Consider the following 15,156-nt stretch of genomic DNA (forward strand, 5'->3'; position numbering starts at 1 on the left):
TCTTGCACAAAAGCGGTCCTGCTGCTGGGTTGTTGCCCTCCTACGGCCTCCTCCACGTCTCCTGATGTACTGGCCTGTCTCCTGGTAGCGCCTCCATGCTCTGGACACTACGCTGACAGACACATCAAACCTTCTTGCCACAGCTCGCATTGATGTGCCATCCTGGATGAGCTGCACTACCTGAGCCACTTGTGTGGGTTGTAGACTCCGTCTCATGCTACCACTAGAGTGAAAGCACCGCCAGCTTTCAAAAGTGACCAAAACACCAGCCAGAAAGCATAGGAGCTGAGAAGTGGTCTGTGGTCACCACCTGCAGAACAACTCCTTTATTGGGGGTGTCTTGCTAATTGCCTATAATTTCCACCTGTTGTCTATTCCATTTGCACAACAGCATGTGAAATTGATTGTCAGTCAGTGTTGCTTCCTAAGTGGACAGTTTGATTTCACAGAAGTGTGATTGACTTGGAGTTACATTGTGTTGTTTAAGTGTTCCCTTTATTTTTTTGAGCAGTGTGTGTGTATGTATATATATATATATATATATATATATATATATATATATAGTATAGCAGGATGCCCAGCACTCTTTGCAGACAAGCCAAAGACCTTGGTGCCCTCAGCGGCAAATGGTAATGGATAGAAGGACAAAAGCAGCGGCACTCCAGGGTTTAGCAAAAATATAAACAATTCGTGTATCGAAAAATCATCACATCTGCCCAAGATTTCGAAATGTTGGCCAGATGTGACGATTTTTCAATACACGAATTGTTTATATTTTTACTAAACCCTGGAGTGCCGCTGCTTTGTCCTATATATATATACCGTATATACTCGAGTATAAGCCGACTTTTTCAGCACTTTTTTTTGTGCTGAAAAAGCCACCTCGGCTTATACTCGAGTCAGTGCAGGCAGAGGCAGAGCAGTGTGAAGGAGGGACATGGAGCGCACAGCGCGCGGCGCTCCTGTGTCCCTCCTGCATCTCCGGCGGCAGCAGCGGCGGTTCTATTACAGGAAATACCCGTTCGTGACCTCTGATCACGAACCGGCACTTCCTATAATAGACCCGCCGCGGCCGCCGAAGATGCAGGAGGGACACAGGAGAGCCGCGCACGCTGTGTGCTTCGTGTCCCTCCAGAAGACAGCGCGGGATCGACGGAGGGGTAAGTAACAACACTGTGGGGCATACCTGGCACTTGGGGAGGGAACGTATCTGGCAGCACTGTGGGGGCATATCTGGCAGCACTGTGGGGGCATATCTGGCAGCACTGTGGGGGCATATCTGGCAGCACTGTGGGGGCATAACTGGCAGCACTGTGGGGGCATAACTGGCAGCACTGTGGGGGCATATCTGGCAGCACTGTGGGGGCATATCTGGCAGCACTGTGGGGGCATATCTGGCAGCACTGTGGGGGCATATCTGGCAGCACTGTGGGGGCATAACTGGCAGCACTGTGGGGGCATAACTGGCAGCACTGTGGGGGCATATCTGGCAGCACTGTGGGGGCATAACTGGCAGCACTGTGGGGGCATAACTGGCAGCACTGTGGGGGCATATCTGGCAGCACTGTGGGGGCATAACTGGCAGCACTGTGGGGGCATAACTGGCAGCACTGTGGGGGCATATCTGGCAGCACTGTGGGGGCATATCTGGCAGCACTGTGGGGGCATATCTGGCAGCACTGTGGGGGCATATCTGGCAGCACTGTGGGGGCATATCTGGCAGCACTGTGGGGGCATATCTGGCAGCACTGTGGGGGCATATCTGGCAGCACTGTGGGGGCATAACTGGCAGCACTGTGGGGGCATATCTGGCAGCACTGTGGGGGCATAACTGGCAGCACTGTGGGGGCATATCTGGCAGCACTGTGGGGGCATATCTGGCACTATGAGGGCATATCTGGCACTGAGGGCTGTGTACGGCTAGAGCTGCATTTCCCACCCTAGGCTTATACTCGAGCCAATAAGTTTTCCCAGGTTTTTGTGGTAGAATTAGGTGCCTCGGCTTATATTCGGGTCGACTTATACTCGAGTATATACGGTATATATATATATATATATAGCATACCTCCCAACATGACCCTCTCCAGGAGGGACACAATGCTCTGCTTCTTGACTTTTCCTTAATTTATGATTGCCGACACCTGTATTGAACAGGGTAATGGATAAGAAAGGTGTTTCAAAACAGGTGCCGGCAATCATAAATTTAGAGGAAAGTCCAGGAGCAGAGCATTCTGTCCCTCCTGGAGAGGGTCATGTTGGGAGGTATGCTATAGATCACAGGTTCTCAAACTCGGTCCTCAGGACCCCACACGGTGCATGTTTTGCAGGTCTCCTCACAGAATCGCAAGTGAAATAATTAGCTCCACCTGTGGACCTTTTAAAATGTGCTAGTGAGTAATTAATACACCTGTGCACCTGCTGGGTTACCTGCAAAACATGCACTGTGTGGGGTCCTGAGGACCGAGTTTGAGAACCACTGCTATAGATAGATAGATAGATAGATAGATAGATAGATAGATAGATAGATAGATAGATAGATAGATAGATAGATAGATAGATAGATAGATAGATAGATAGATAGATAGATAGATAGATAGATAGATAATGTTTATATGGAGATATTTTATCGGATTCTTTTTGTAAACAAAAAAAAGTAAATTTTGAGGTGGAACTCACCAGTAAAAGCTGTCAAAAAAAGCAATGAAAAGTTACAGTCTATTTTCACGATAATCCAGTGATACATAAAGTTCCCATTCATTTTCAATAGAAGTTAGAAAAGTTTGACAAAAAAGTTAAAAAGTATAAATTAGCTATAAAAAACCCCGATAAATAAAATCGAAAAACTTACATACATTCAGACGATACAAAAAAAATTGAAAAGTATAGAAAAGTGAAATCTGTCTATTTTTTAACGCAAATAACTGTTTATACATCAGGCCCAATGTATGATTGCCGGCAGCTGATTTGCACAGGTTAATGCAGTGGTTCCCAAACTGTCTGCCTAGGCACCCTGGGGCGCGTCAGGACACTTGCAGGGGTGCCTCGGGACACTTGTAGGGGTGCCTTGGATTGGTGGTCCAGGACCAATTAAAATTATTTATGGTCAATGTAAAAAGAAAAACCAGCGCTGGTGGCAGCTAATCCTAAAATATGTGAACAAACAGAAGCAAATCCTGTCTCTCACCACACAATATCACTAATGGATGACACATAAACACAATTTACTTCATTTAATATTTCTAAGTTTCTCAATAAGAAGCATTTGGCACCTGCAGGTGCAGTGAAAAAAATTCTGATGCTCTAGGCTAGGGCGCTGTGATTTCAAAAAGTTTGGGAAACACTGGGTTAATGAAGGTCTTTCAGCACAGATGATGACAATCATCAATTAAGAGGGAAGTGCAGGAGCAAAACATTGTGTCCCTCTTGGAGAGGGTCATGCTGGGAGGTATGCAGCAGCCAATCACAAGTCATGTTACAGGCGTGCCCTGAGAACAAAGTATCAGCCCACAGACAGCAATTCTCACTCACACTCCGGGGATCTGCTGGTAACGCTGCATGGTGCTGAGACATGGGGGCTCTGATGAGAGGAATTATACTGTACAGCCTCATACTGGGGGCTCTGGCTGCAGGTGAGGCATCACATTACCTTCTTCCTCATACCTCTCACTGCCAGGGGCTGCTGGTGTACTTACCTCTCACTGTCAGGGGCTGCAGGTGAGACATCACATTACTTCCTCATACCTCTCACTGCCAGGGGCTGCAGGTGTACTTACCTCTCACTGCCAGGGGCTGCAGATGTACTTACCTCTCACTGCCAGGGGCTGCAGATGTACTTACCTCTCACTGCCAGGGGCTGCAGGTGTACTTACCTCTCACTGTCAGGGGCTGCAGGTGTACTTACCTCTCACTGTCAGGGGCTGCAGGTGTACTTACCTCTCACTGTCAGGGGCTGCAGGTGTACTTACCTCTCACTGTCAGGGGCTGCAGGTGTACTTACCTCTCACTGTCAGGGGCTGCAGGTGTACTTACCTCTCACTGTCGGGGGCTGCAGGTGTACTTACCTCTCACTGTCGGGGGCTGCAGGTGTACTTACCGCTCTCTATCGGGGGCTGCAGGTGTACTTGCCTCTCACTGTCGGGGGCTGCAGGTGTACTTGCCTCTCACTGTCGGGGGCTGCAGGCGACAGCGGCTGCAGGTGTACTTGCCTCTCGCTGTCGGGGGCTGCAGGTGTACTTGCCTCTCGCTGTCGGGGGCTGCAGGTGTACTTGCCTCTCGCTGCCAGGGGGGCTGCAGGTGTACTTGCCTCTCGCTGCCAGGGGGGCTGCAGGTGTACTTGCCTCTCGCTGCCAGGGGGGCTGCAGGTGTACTTGCCTCTCGCTGCCAGGGGGGCTGCAGGTGTACTTGCCTCTCGCTGCCAGGGGGGCTGCAGGTGTACTTGCCTCTCGCTGCCAGGGGGGCTGCAGGTGTACTTGCCTCTCGCTGCCAGGGGGGCTGCAGGTGTACTTGCCTCTCGCTGCCAGGGGGGCTGCAGGTGTACTTGCCTCTCGCTGCCAGGGGGGCTGCAGGTGTACTCGCCTCTCGCTGCCAGGGGGGCTGCAGGTGTACTCGCCTCTCGCTGCCAGGGGGGCTGCAGGTGTACTCGCCTCTCGCTGCCAGGGGGGCTGCAGGTGTACTCGCCTCTCGCTGGGGGTAATTCAGACCTGATCGTAGCAGCAATTTTGTTAGCAGTTGGGCAAAACCATGGGGGTCATTCTGAGTTGTTCGCCCGTTGCCGATATTCGCTATATTGCAATTAGTCGCTTACTGCGCATGCGCAAGGTTCGCAGAGCGCATGCGCTTAGTTATTTTACTCAAAAGTTTGGTATTTTACTCGCGGCATAATGACGTTTTTTCATCGTTGAAGTGGGTGTTTCTGTGCGGAAACTGACCGTTTTCTGGGCGTGTGCGGAAAAACGCTGGCGTTTCTGGGAAAAACGCGGGAGTTTCTGAAGAAACGGGGGAGTGTCTGGGCGAACGCTGGGTGTGTTTGTGACGTCAAACCAGGAACGAAACTGACTGAACTGATCGCAGTGTAGGAGTAAGTCTCGAGCTACTCAGAAACTGCAAAGAAATTTCTATTCGCAATTCTGCTATGCTAAGATTCACTCCCAGAGGGCGGCGGCTTAGCGTGTGCAATGCTGCTAAAAGCAGCTAGCGAGCGAACAACTCGGAATGAGGGCCCATGTGCACGGCAGAGGGGGCAGATGTAACATGTGCAGAGAGAGTTAGATTTGGGTGGGTTGTGCTCAACACTGAAATCTAAATTGCAGTGTAAAAATAAAGCAGTCAGTATTTACCCTGCACAGAAGCAAAATAACTCACCCAAATCTAACTCTCTCTGCAAATGTTATATCTGCCCCACCGGCAGTGCACATGGTTTTGCCCAACTGCTAACAAGCTTGCTGCTGCGATCAGATCTGAATTAGGCCCCATGTGCAGTGCAGGTGGGGCAGATATAACATGTGCAGAGAGAGTAATGGGCCCTACACACATATCGATCCACCGCCGAGCAGCCCGACGGCGGATACGGCCGACGGGCGACCCGGTAATGGGGGCGAGTGAAGTTTCTTCACTCCACCCGGCTCCATAGCACTGCACACTAATATGGGCAATCTCGTCCATATTGGCCGGCATGCATAAGCGACGGGGCATTAACGATTAACGAGCGCGGGGCCGCACATCGTTAATCGTTGGTGCCTATACAGAGAACTATATGAACCAGTTTTCATTAATTTATGAACGAGAACGTTCATATCGTTCTGTTTTATCTGCCAGTGTGTAGGGCCATTAGATTTGAGTGGGTTATATTGTTTCTGTGCAAGGTAAATACTGACTGCTTTATTTCTACACTGCAATTTAGATTTCAGTTTGAACACACTCCACCCAAATCTAACTCTCTGCACATATTACATCTGCCCCACCTGCAGTGCACATGGTCTTGCCCAATTGCTAACAAATTTGCTGCTACGATTAGGTCTTAATTACCACCACTGTCAGGCTGCAGGTGGCAGGTGTATATGGCACTCATGTCTCAGAGAATCTCCTGTCTATTAAGGTATCGGCGTGAGAGTCTCCTGTCTATTAATGTATAACGGGGAGAGATGTGTGCTGGGCGATCTATCCGTGACCGCTCAGCACACATCTCTCCCCCCGCTCAGCACAGCGCGATGTGTGCTGAGCAAGGGGGGGCGGACGTGGGGGGCGCTCACTTAACCCAGTGGTGAAATGAGTGACCTGCTAGATTGTAGATTGCAGGCATAATCTAGCACCGGTGATAGCGATGCGTGGGACCGTGCATCGCTATCGCTGTGGGGCATACACACGGAGAGATCTGTGCTTATGTTCTAAGCATTCTAGTCAGATCTCTCCGTGTGTTCCCCCTTTAGTATGAGAGTCTCTGACCTATTAACGTATTAGTGTGAGAGTCTGTTAATGTATTAGTATCTGTAATTTGATAAGCTTGTCTGAACAGTTGAATTTTCAGGGATCACTGGAAGGTTTGGAGACTAGAGGGGAGTCTTATTGTGCGTGGGAGGGCATTCCACAGAGTGGGTGAAGCCCGTGTGATAGCCGGGCAGCGGCAGGTTCATCAGTGATGTTTAAAGCATTGAACGCCAGGCTGTCTCATCACATAAGCAAGCAGTTTATTTAAAGTTCAGACAGGGCTATCACGACAATAACATTTAACTTCTTGTTCTCCTTTCTCCAGCACAATATTCATATGGGTTACATATTCCCTTTAATTCGCTTCACTGGCAATAACAGCATAAACAATGATGTGACAGCATTACAGTACAGTACATACCAATGCGGTCTCTGGGAATCAGTAGTGCGGCGTCCACAAACAGATTCATTTCAGTGTGCTCTCCCTAATCACTGGGGGCTCTATCTAAATGGGATATCTCATGGACACGTTACTGGGGGCCTTCCGCCACACATGGTTTCCTACCACTCACCCAGATAGTCCTCTCCCAAAGACTCACACCTCCCGTCCTGCTTTTTGGGTACCCCTGAAGGTGGGGATCCCCTTTGTTCCTGGTTCCTTCCACTGTACTCTGCATACGGTGGTTCTCACACTGTACTCTCCATCTCTCCTGTTACACTGCAGATTTGGGCTCTCCCTCTCTTCATAGCAACACCCACACGCTGCTCATCTCTCCATAATGCCCAGGGACTGTGGTGTACCATACTTGTTCCACAGTCCCCAGACTGCATTTCTCCTGGTCACTAGCCTGTGCTCTCCATTTCAGTCCTCAGCTCACACTGACCCTAGCCTGTGCTTTGTTCCTTCTACTAAAACCCCCTACACTTCCTGTCCTAACCCCCCTACATGTGGCAGGGTCTGCGAGAACTGGTTTAACTGGTTTTGGGGCCATAAACTCCCCCACTCACTGATACGAATCAAATGGCTTTTGGAACTTTCTAGTATCTGTTAACATTCCAGTACGCCACAGCCGGATAAAGTCCTGTAATTTTGAGTATGAACAAGTAATGAGTGTGGATGAGACGCAGATCTTGTGCAGAGCGGAGAGGTCTGGTTAGGAGATTTTGAGATGAGTGAGGAGATGTATGTTGGTGCAGTTTGGTTAATGGTCTTATAAGTAAAAGTATTTTATAATGAATACGGTAGAATACCGGTAACCAGTGGAGGGACTGACAGAGCGGATCAGCAGACGATGGGGGTCATTCCGAGTTGATCGCTCGCTAGCAGTTTTTAGCAGCCGTGCAAACTCTATGCTGCCTCCCACTGGGAGTGTATTTTAGCTTTGCAGAAGTGCGAACGGTTATATCGCAGAGCGCCTGCAAAAAAATTTTTGGGTAGTTTCAGAGTAGCTTAAAACCTACTTAGCGCTTGTGATCACTTCAGACTATTCAGTTCCGGATTTGACATCACACACCCTGCCCAGCCATGCCTGCGTTTTCTCTGGCACGCCTGCGTTTTTCTGAACACTCCCTGAAAACGGTCAGTTGCCACCCAGAAACGTCCGCTTCATGTCAATCACTCTGCGGCCAGCAGTGCGACTGAAATGCATCGCTAGACCTTGTGTAAAACTGCATCGTTCGTTGTGACCGAATGTCGCGCGTGCGCATTGCGCCGTATTGCCATTTTTTTAGCCTGATCGCTGCGCTGTGAACAAATGCAGCTAGCGATCAACTCGGAATGACCCCCGATGAACGTCTAGCCAGGAAGATTGGCCTCGCAGCTGCATTCAGAATGGATTGTAGTGGTGAGTGCCTATGGGGGTCATTCAGATCTGATGGTTGAGCTGCGTTTTTTGCTGCCCTGCGATCAGATAGTCGCTGCCTACAGTGTATAGTCGCTGTGCAGGTGTGCGATCCCATGTGTAGCAGAGCTGCACAAACTAACTTTGTGCAGTCTCTGCGCAGCCCAGGACTTACTCATCCAGTGCGATTGAATCCTGCTGATCAGGGCCGGATCTGATGTCACACACCCTCCCTGAAAACGCACGGACACGCCCGCATTTTTCCGGACACTCCCTGAAAGCGGTCAGTTGCCACCCACAACGGCCTCTTCCTGTCAATCTCCTTGCGAACGCCCGTGCAAATGGATCCTTCGCACTATCCTGTCGCAGGGCGCTGATGCCTGTTGTAGCTGTGCGACGCACCGGCACAGTGCGGCTCAGACGCATGCGCAGCTTGGATCTGATCACCCACTGTGTGGAAACGCACAGCAGCGATCGGATCTGGATGTCCCCCTATGTTTGGGAAGACCGGTCAGGAGACTATTACAATGATCAATGCGGGAGATGATGAGAGCATGGATCAGAGTGTTTGCAGTGTCCTGTGTTAGATAAGGGCGTATTCTGGATATATTTCTTAGATATATATATAACATGATCTTGAGACAGAGTGATCGTGGGGAACAAAGGACAGATCAGAGTCAGGGATGACACCTAGGCAGCGAGCTTGTGGGGTAGGGATGATTGTAGAGTTCTCAACAGTGATAGAGATATCGGGTTGGTAACTGCTATTGGCCGGTGGAAATATAATTAACTCTGTTTTGGAAATATTAAGTTTGAGGTGGCGAGATGTCATCCAAGATGAAAATACAGAAAGGCATTCAGTGACCCGGCCCAATACAGATGGTGATAAATCTGGGGAGGATAGGTAGATGTGGGTATAATCCACATAAAGATGATACTGAAATCCAAAACAGCTGATTAGTTTCCCAAGACATGAGGTATAGATAGAGAAAAGCAGAGGACCTAAGACTGAGTCCTGCGGTTCTCCAACTGAGAGAGGTAGAGTAGAGGAGGTGGAATCAGAGAAGCGGACACTGAAAGAGCGATTAGATAGGATGAGAACCGGAATAGGGCTGTGGCCTGGAGAGACCTAGGGATTGTTGGAGCCACATCATCAAATTATCCAGTGACTTATGGCCCCTGGGGAAAGGTGCGACACAGTGACAAAACATGGGGGAGGGGGGGGAGAGGTGTGACACAGTGACGGAACACAAGGGAGTATGACACAGGGACAGAACGCGCACGGTGGGGGGGGGGGTGACACAGGGACAGAACGCAGGGGGGGGACGGGACACTGTGACAGAACGCGGGAGATGTTGGTACAGCAAGAACTAAAGATCTTTCCCTCCCCCCAACCTAAAAACAGTCTGACGCCACTGCCTGCACACACAAATATTCACGCACACACTTTCACTCTCTCACTTTTTCCATGAACTTACTGATCTGGCAGTGGCAGGAAGGATAGCTCTGTAGCAGTCTAGCTCTTGTCCCATGTAGCTCCACCACTGAGGTCCCATGTAGCCCCACCCCCTCATTGTCACATAGCTCCGCCCCGTTTTTGGTTGAACACAGCCATTGTCACTGGGGACTCAGGAGGAGGAGGAGGCTACAACGCAGGCGCCATGCAGCAGGGGAGACGGGCACTGCTGGCAGCTTGGAGGTACTGCAGAGCAATAACAAGTAGCTCAGCCGGTCAGGTCGCTTGTCAATGCTCGCTGGTGGGAGGCAGTGGGCCGGGCAGGATCTGTTTGCAGGCCGCATCTTGCCCACCCCTACACACTGGGCGATATCCAGGGGCGGATTGGGAAATAAAAGTGGCCCTGGAAATACTTTTGGAAGTGGCCTCATGTGGGCGGAACCAAATCAACTGTAGGCGGAGCCAACATCAAAGTAGATGAGATTAGTACTTCAGTATAGCTGGGAAATGGTATGTTTTATATGGGGAGGAAAACGTAAAAGGATAACAATGTAAATAAAATCCTCTGCAGATACAGTAAGTAAGGAAAGCTGTTGTTAACTGTTTGGGGATAGGTTACATTTCCCACATCATTTACAACAAATAGACCTTCAAAAAAAAAAAATCCTGATATTACACCATGGAAACGGCTTATGGCTGATATAACGAAAAAACGTAAGGAAGAAATAAAAGGACACAGAGGAAGTAAACTATTTTAAAACACACGTTTCTCTCACTTTTTCACTTATTTCCTCTATTTTAAAATAGCAATTAATTTTGGATGATGCACCATTTTAAAATGGCTTTATAAAAGGTTAAGTTTTAGCTAATGGAGGATATCTATACATCAATATAAAGTAAAACAATAACAATTTGGGGTGAAATTGCACCTAGTTACTCCTAGAGTGCACTACAAGCGGGGGCATAGCGAGGGCTGATGGCACACAGGGCAGATAAACACATGGCATCCCTATAAAACTGTTCATGCAGTCTCTCTTAAAGAGAATAGTTTATCTTCCTTTGGGCAACATTCTGCCAACACTTAAAAAATATTTCAACTGACCACGTTCTTAAAATTTACGGACAGCATTTTTACTGACCTTTTAACGTGCTGCATGTTATGATGGATCATGTTAATTTTCCGTGGCTTAATATTTGTTGACTAGTAATTATTTTATAATATACAGTAGCAATATAATTTTACAATTAACGACGATTGGGCATCAATTTGAAATAGCAGATTTTAGAAACATATTATTAAGAAAAAAGATGAGGCCAGACAAGAAAGAGGAGAGAGAGAGAGAGAGAGAGAGAAATATGGAATAAGAGGAGGATAGAAAGAGGCACGTGGGAGATGGTGAAGGGGCAGAGCTGCTATTCCCAGCTTATTTCCCCACTTTCACCAAACCCAGTTCATGTCCTGACTTTGACTACCTGACAGTGCTGTCGGCCTCCCGGGAAAGATCCCCGTGACCGTTATGGCCAATCCGGCCCTGGCGATATCACTCAAAGATATGAACGATCTCGTTAATTAATGAACGAGATACCGTTCATATCTTTCAGTGTGGAGGCACCAGCGATGAACGATGCGCGGCCCCGCACTCGATCGCTGGTGCCCCGTTAGCTGTGCATGCAGGCCAATATGGACGATCTCGTCCATATTTGCCTGCACTTCTACGGAGCCGTGTGACTGGGGGAGTGAAGTAACTTCACTGCCCCCCCTGCCGCCGGGTCGACCGTATCTGTCGGCCACCTCGGCAGTGGATCCTTAAATGTGTAGGGCCCTTAAGTGAGTTCCAAAACTGAACATAGTCTGGTGAATATTAGCGAGAAAGGAGAGTATATCCTGATGCAGTGAACTTCAAATGATGTGGATGTGAGTGATAGAAACTGTGGTAGAACTGTGTATGTGACACTGGACAGTAATATTCCAACCCTCCTCCTTTACTGTCACCAGGGCTGGAGGTGTGTGTGAATTGGACGGTGCTGCAGGGGAGGCCGTGTCCGATTGTGTGAGCCATGTTTCTGTTATAGCTATCAGGTTGAAGTGGTCAGAGATGAAGAGGTTATGGATAGATGTTCATTAGTTGCAAACAGGGCGTGCATTCCATCATATCACAGTGGAGACCTCTAATGCTGGGTACACACTGGCAGATATATTGGCCAATCATTTGTTCGACCAATATCTTTTGCTGGTCTGCAGGTGTGTACAATGTTTGTGAATGACGGCTTACACAGATATATTGCACCGGCAGATGGCCAACGTATCTGCAGATATATTGGTGCATCTTTCTGTGTATGAGCAACCACCATCGGCAGATATATCTGCAAGTGTGTGTGCCCAGTTTAGATGAGTCCTGTTCAGCAGTTAACTTGCTGTACATGGAAATAAAGCCAAAAAATATTTCTGCTGCTGGGTACACTGGGCTCCTCAGGGAATGACATTGGGTGTAGAGTAGGATCTTGATCCAAGGCACCAACAGGCTCAAAGCTTTGACCTTCTTCCCAGAATGCATAGCACCGCCTCCTCTATAACCCCGCCTCTGTACACAGGAGCTCAGTTTTCTAGTTGGTGCCATGCAGTAAGCAGGCTTACAACAGGGGGGCTGTTCCAGCAGCCCTGAGAAGAACCTTTTAATGAAAAATGAAGACTTCAAGGGCTGCAGCAGAGACACTGACTGTGTTAGATGTCAGTCAGACATCTCCTGCTGCAGCTCCATCACCTCCCCCAGCGGCGCTGTATACTCCTGCACCCTGGTTGCCGGGTACTTACAGCGGAGGCTCCAGTTTCTTCCAGTTAGTCACACACACACTACCGCTGTGCTCCTGGATCGCGTGGCCACACTCAGGGAGGAGGTAAGTGGGTCCCCTTGGCGGGACCCACTATAAATTGCGATCCAGCATGGGAGGCGGGCCGCGCGCGCTGGCGTGGACACTGTGGCAGTACAGGGACCCCACTAGACCACCAGGGCAAGGGCACAGGTCTGTTTCCTCTCATGAAGCATACCTCCCAACTGTCCCGATTCTGTTTGTTTTTTGGGACTGTCCTGCTGTCCCACCCGCGGGCTGCAGTGTCCCGCGGTGGGGGAGGGGAGACTCCTGTCATCGCTGCACTGCTTAGCAGAGCAGCAGTGAATAGACACTGTGCGCGTGCGCACATCGTCTATTCACTGGACGCAGGAGTAGAGGGGGCATGCCAGCAGCTCACAGAGTTCTGGGCATGCCCCCCTCAGTGACAATAATGGGGGCATGGCTCCTCTGTGAAGTCACGCCCCTTTTCAATAGTCCACACCCCTTTTCGGGAGCGCGCGAGGCTTCGCCGCTCGTGTGTCCCCCTTTAAGTATTTAGAAAGTTGGGAGGTATGCATAATCCATTTATATAAGCCCACAGTACCCAGTGGTGAAGTCCAGCAGGGGGATAAGGCTTTGACCTGTAGCCCTTCTTCCTTTTTTTTTTTTTTTTTCTTTTTCTTCTCACTCTCACTCTCTCTCATTATAGCAAGCAGAGCTGATCCTGGGACTGTTTAGCCGCCTGCATGTCAGCACTGTGCATTTTACAGGACACTTAAGTATCCTACATGTCTGCTGACAGTGTTAGTTAAGAAAGATTGCATTTAGTCAGGGTTATATAGTACAAGTACCCTGTGATATACATCCAGTCGTTACTGTGCATTGTTATCTATTGAGTGTATAGCTATACATAGTACTACTTTGTTTTGCTAGTCCAGTGCAGTTTTATTGCATGTCATAATTTCTGCATTGTATAACGTGACTATGTGTGTGCACATACAGTGGGGCAAAAAAGTATTTGGACAGCCACCGATTGTGCAAGTTGGCCCACTTAAAAAGATGAGAGGTCTGTAATTTCCATCATAGGTACACTTCAACTGTGAGACAGAATCTGAAAAAAAAAAAAACACAGGAAAATCACATTGTATGATTGGTAAACACTTTATTTGTTTGTCCAAACATTTATTTTCCACAAGAATAATCAGAAAGTTTTGCTCAATACTTTGTAATATAACCTTGGTTGGCAATTACAGAGGTCAAACGTTTCCTGTAGTTCTTGACCAGGTTTTCACACACTGTAGCAGGTATTTTGGCCCACTCTTCCATGCAGATCTTCTCTAGATCTGTCATATTTTGGGGTTGTCGCCAGGCAACACGGACTTTATACAACTTTTTTGTATAAACTCCACTCGCCGTGTTTGGAGGGAGAAGAATGATGAATGGCATCCCAAGAACACCATACCCACTGTGAAGCATGGGAGTGGAAATATCATGCTTTGGGGCTGCTTTTCTGCAATGGGGACAGGACGACTGATCCGTATTAAGGAGAGGATGAATGGGGCCATGTATCATGAGATTTTGGACAAAAACCTCCTTCCCTCAGTAAGAGAATGAAGATGGAACATGGCTGGGTCTTCCAGTAGGACAATGACCCCAAACACACCGCCCGGGCAACTGAGGAGTGGCTCCGTAAGAAGCAATTCAAGGTCCTGGAGTGGCCTAGCCAGTCTCCAGACCTCAACCCAATAGAAAATCTGTGGAGGGAGTTGAAAGTCCGTGTTGCCTGGCGACAACCCCAAAATATGACGGATCTAGAGAAGATCTGCATGGAAGAGTGGGCCAAAATACCTGCTACAGTGTGTGAAAACCTGGTCAAGAACTACAGGAAACGTTTGACCTCTGTAATTGCCAACCAAGGTTATATTACAAAGTATTGAGCAAAACTTTCTGATTGTCCAAACATTTATTTTCCACAAGAATAAACAAATAAAGTGTTTACCAATCATACAATGTGATTTTCCTGTTTTTTTTTTTTTTTTCAGATTCTGTCTCACAGTTGAAGTGTACCTAAGATGGAAATTACAGACCTCTCTCATCTTTTTAAGTGGGTCAACTTGCACAATCTGTGGCTGTCCAAATACTTTTTTTGCACCACTGTAGCTGCTGTGTGACCTCCATTTCGTGTATCTCACTCAGATTGCTATCACTATATTCTGTAACCTGAGGGGGCTAGGTGCGTCGGGTTTATCATTTAATATAGGTGTTTAACAAGATATACTCAGTGTGTGTTGAATTCCCTGTTTGTGCTGTTAAAAGGATATCCTGGAGCTTGAAAAGGTACAGAGGAGGGCGACCAAACTAATTAAGGGCATGGAGACGATGGAATACAAGGAAAGGCTTGAAAGACTAGGCATGTTTACATTGGAAAAGCGGAGACTAAGAGGGGATATGATCAACATCTACAAATATATAAGGGGACAATACACAGAGCTTGCGCGGGACCTGTTTTTGGTTAGATCAACACAGAGGACTCGTGGACACTCGCTCAGGTTAGAGGAGAGGAGATTCCGCACAATACGGCGTAAAGGCTTTTTCACGGTAAGGACA

The 15,156-nt window shown here is 48.4% G+C and overlaps 1 protein-coding gene across 1 annotated transcript in view; it reads left to right on the top strand.

The window, feature by feature from the left end:
- Positions 1 to 3,488: 3,488 nt before the first annotated feature.
- LOC134969750 (cocaine esterase-like) overlaps positions 3,489 to 15,156 on the top strand; it is a 139,821-nt gene continuing 128,153 nt past the window's right edge. Inside the window, exon 1 of the mRNA XM_063945907.1 lies at positions 3,489 to 3,629. Within this exon, the coding sequence (XP_063801977.1) occupies positions 3,569 to 3,629 (61 nt within the window). The 5' untranslated portion in view covers positions 3,489 to 3,568. The remainder of the gene's footprint in view (positions 3,630 to 15,156) is intronic.

The sequence above is a fragment of the Pseudophryne corroboree genome, chromosome 11, assembly GCF_028390025.1.
Source record: "Pseudophryne corroboree isolate aPseCor3 chromosome 11, aPseCor3.hap2, whole genome shotgun sequence".
NCBI lineage: Eukaryota > Metazoa > Chordata > Amphibia > Anura > Myobatrachidae > Pseudophryne > Pseudophryne corroboree.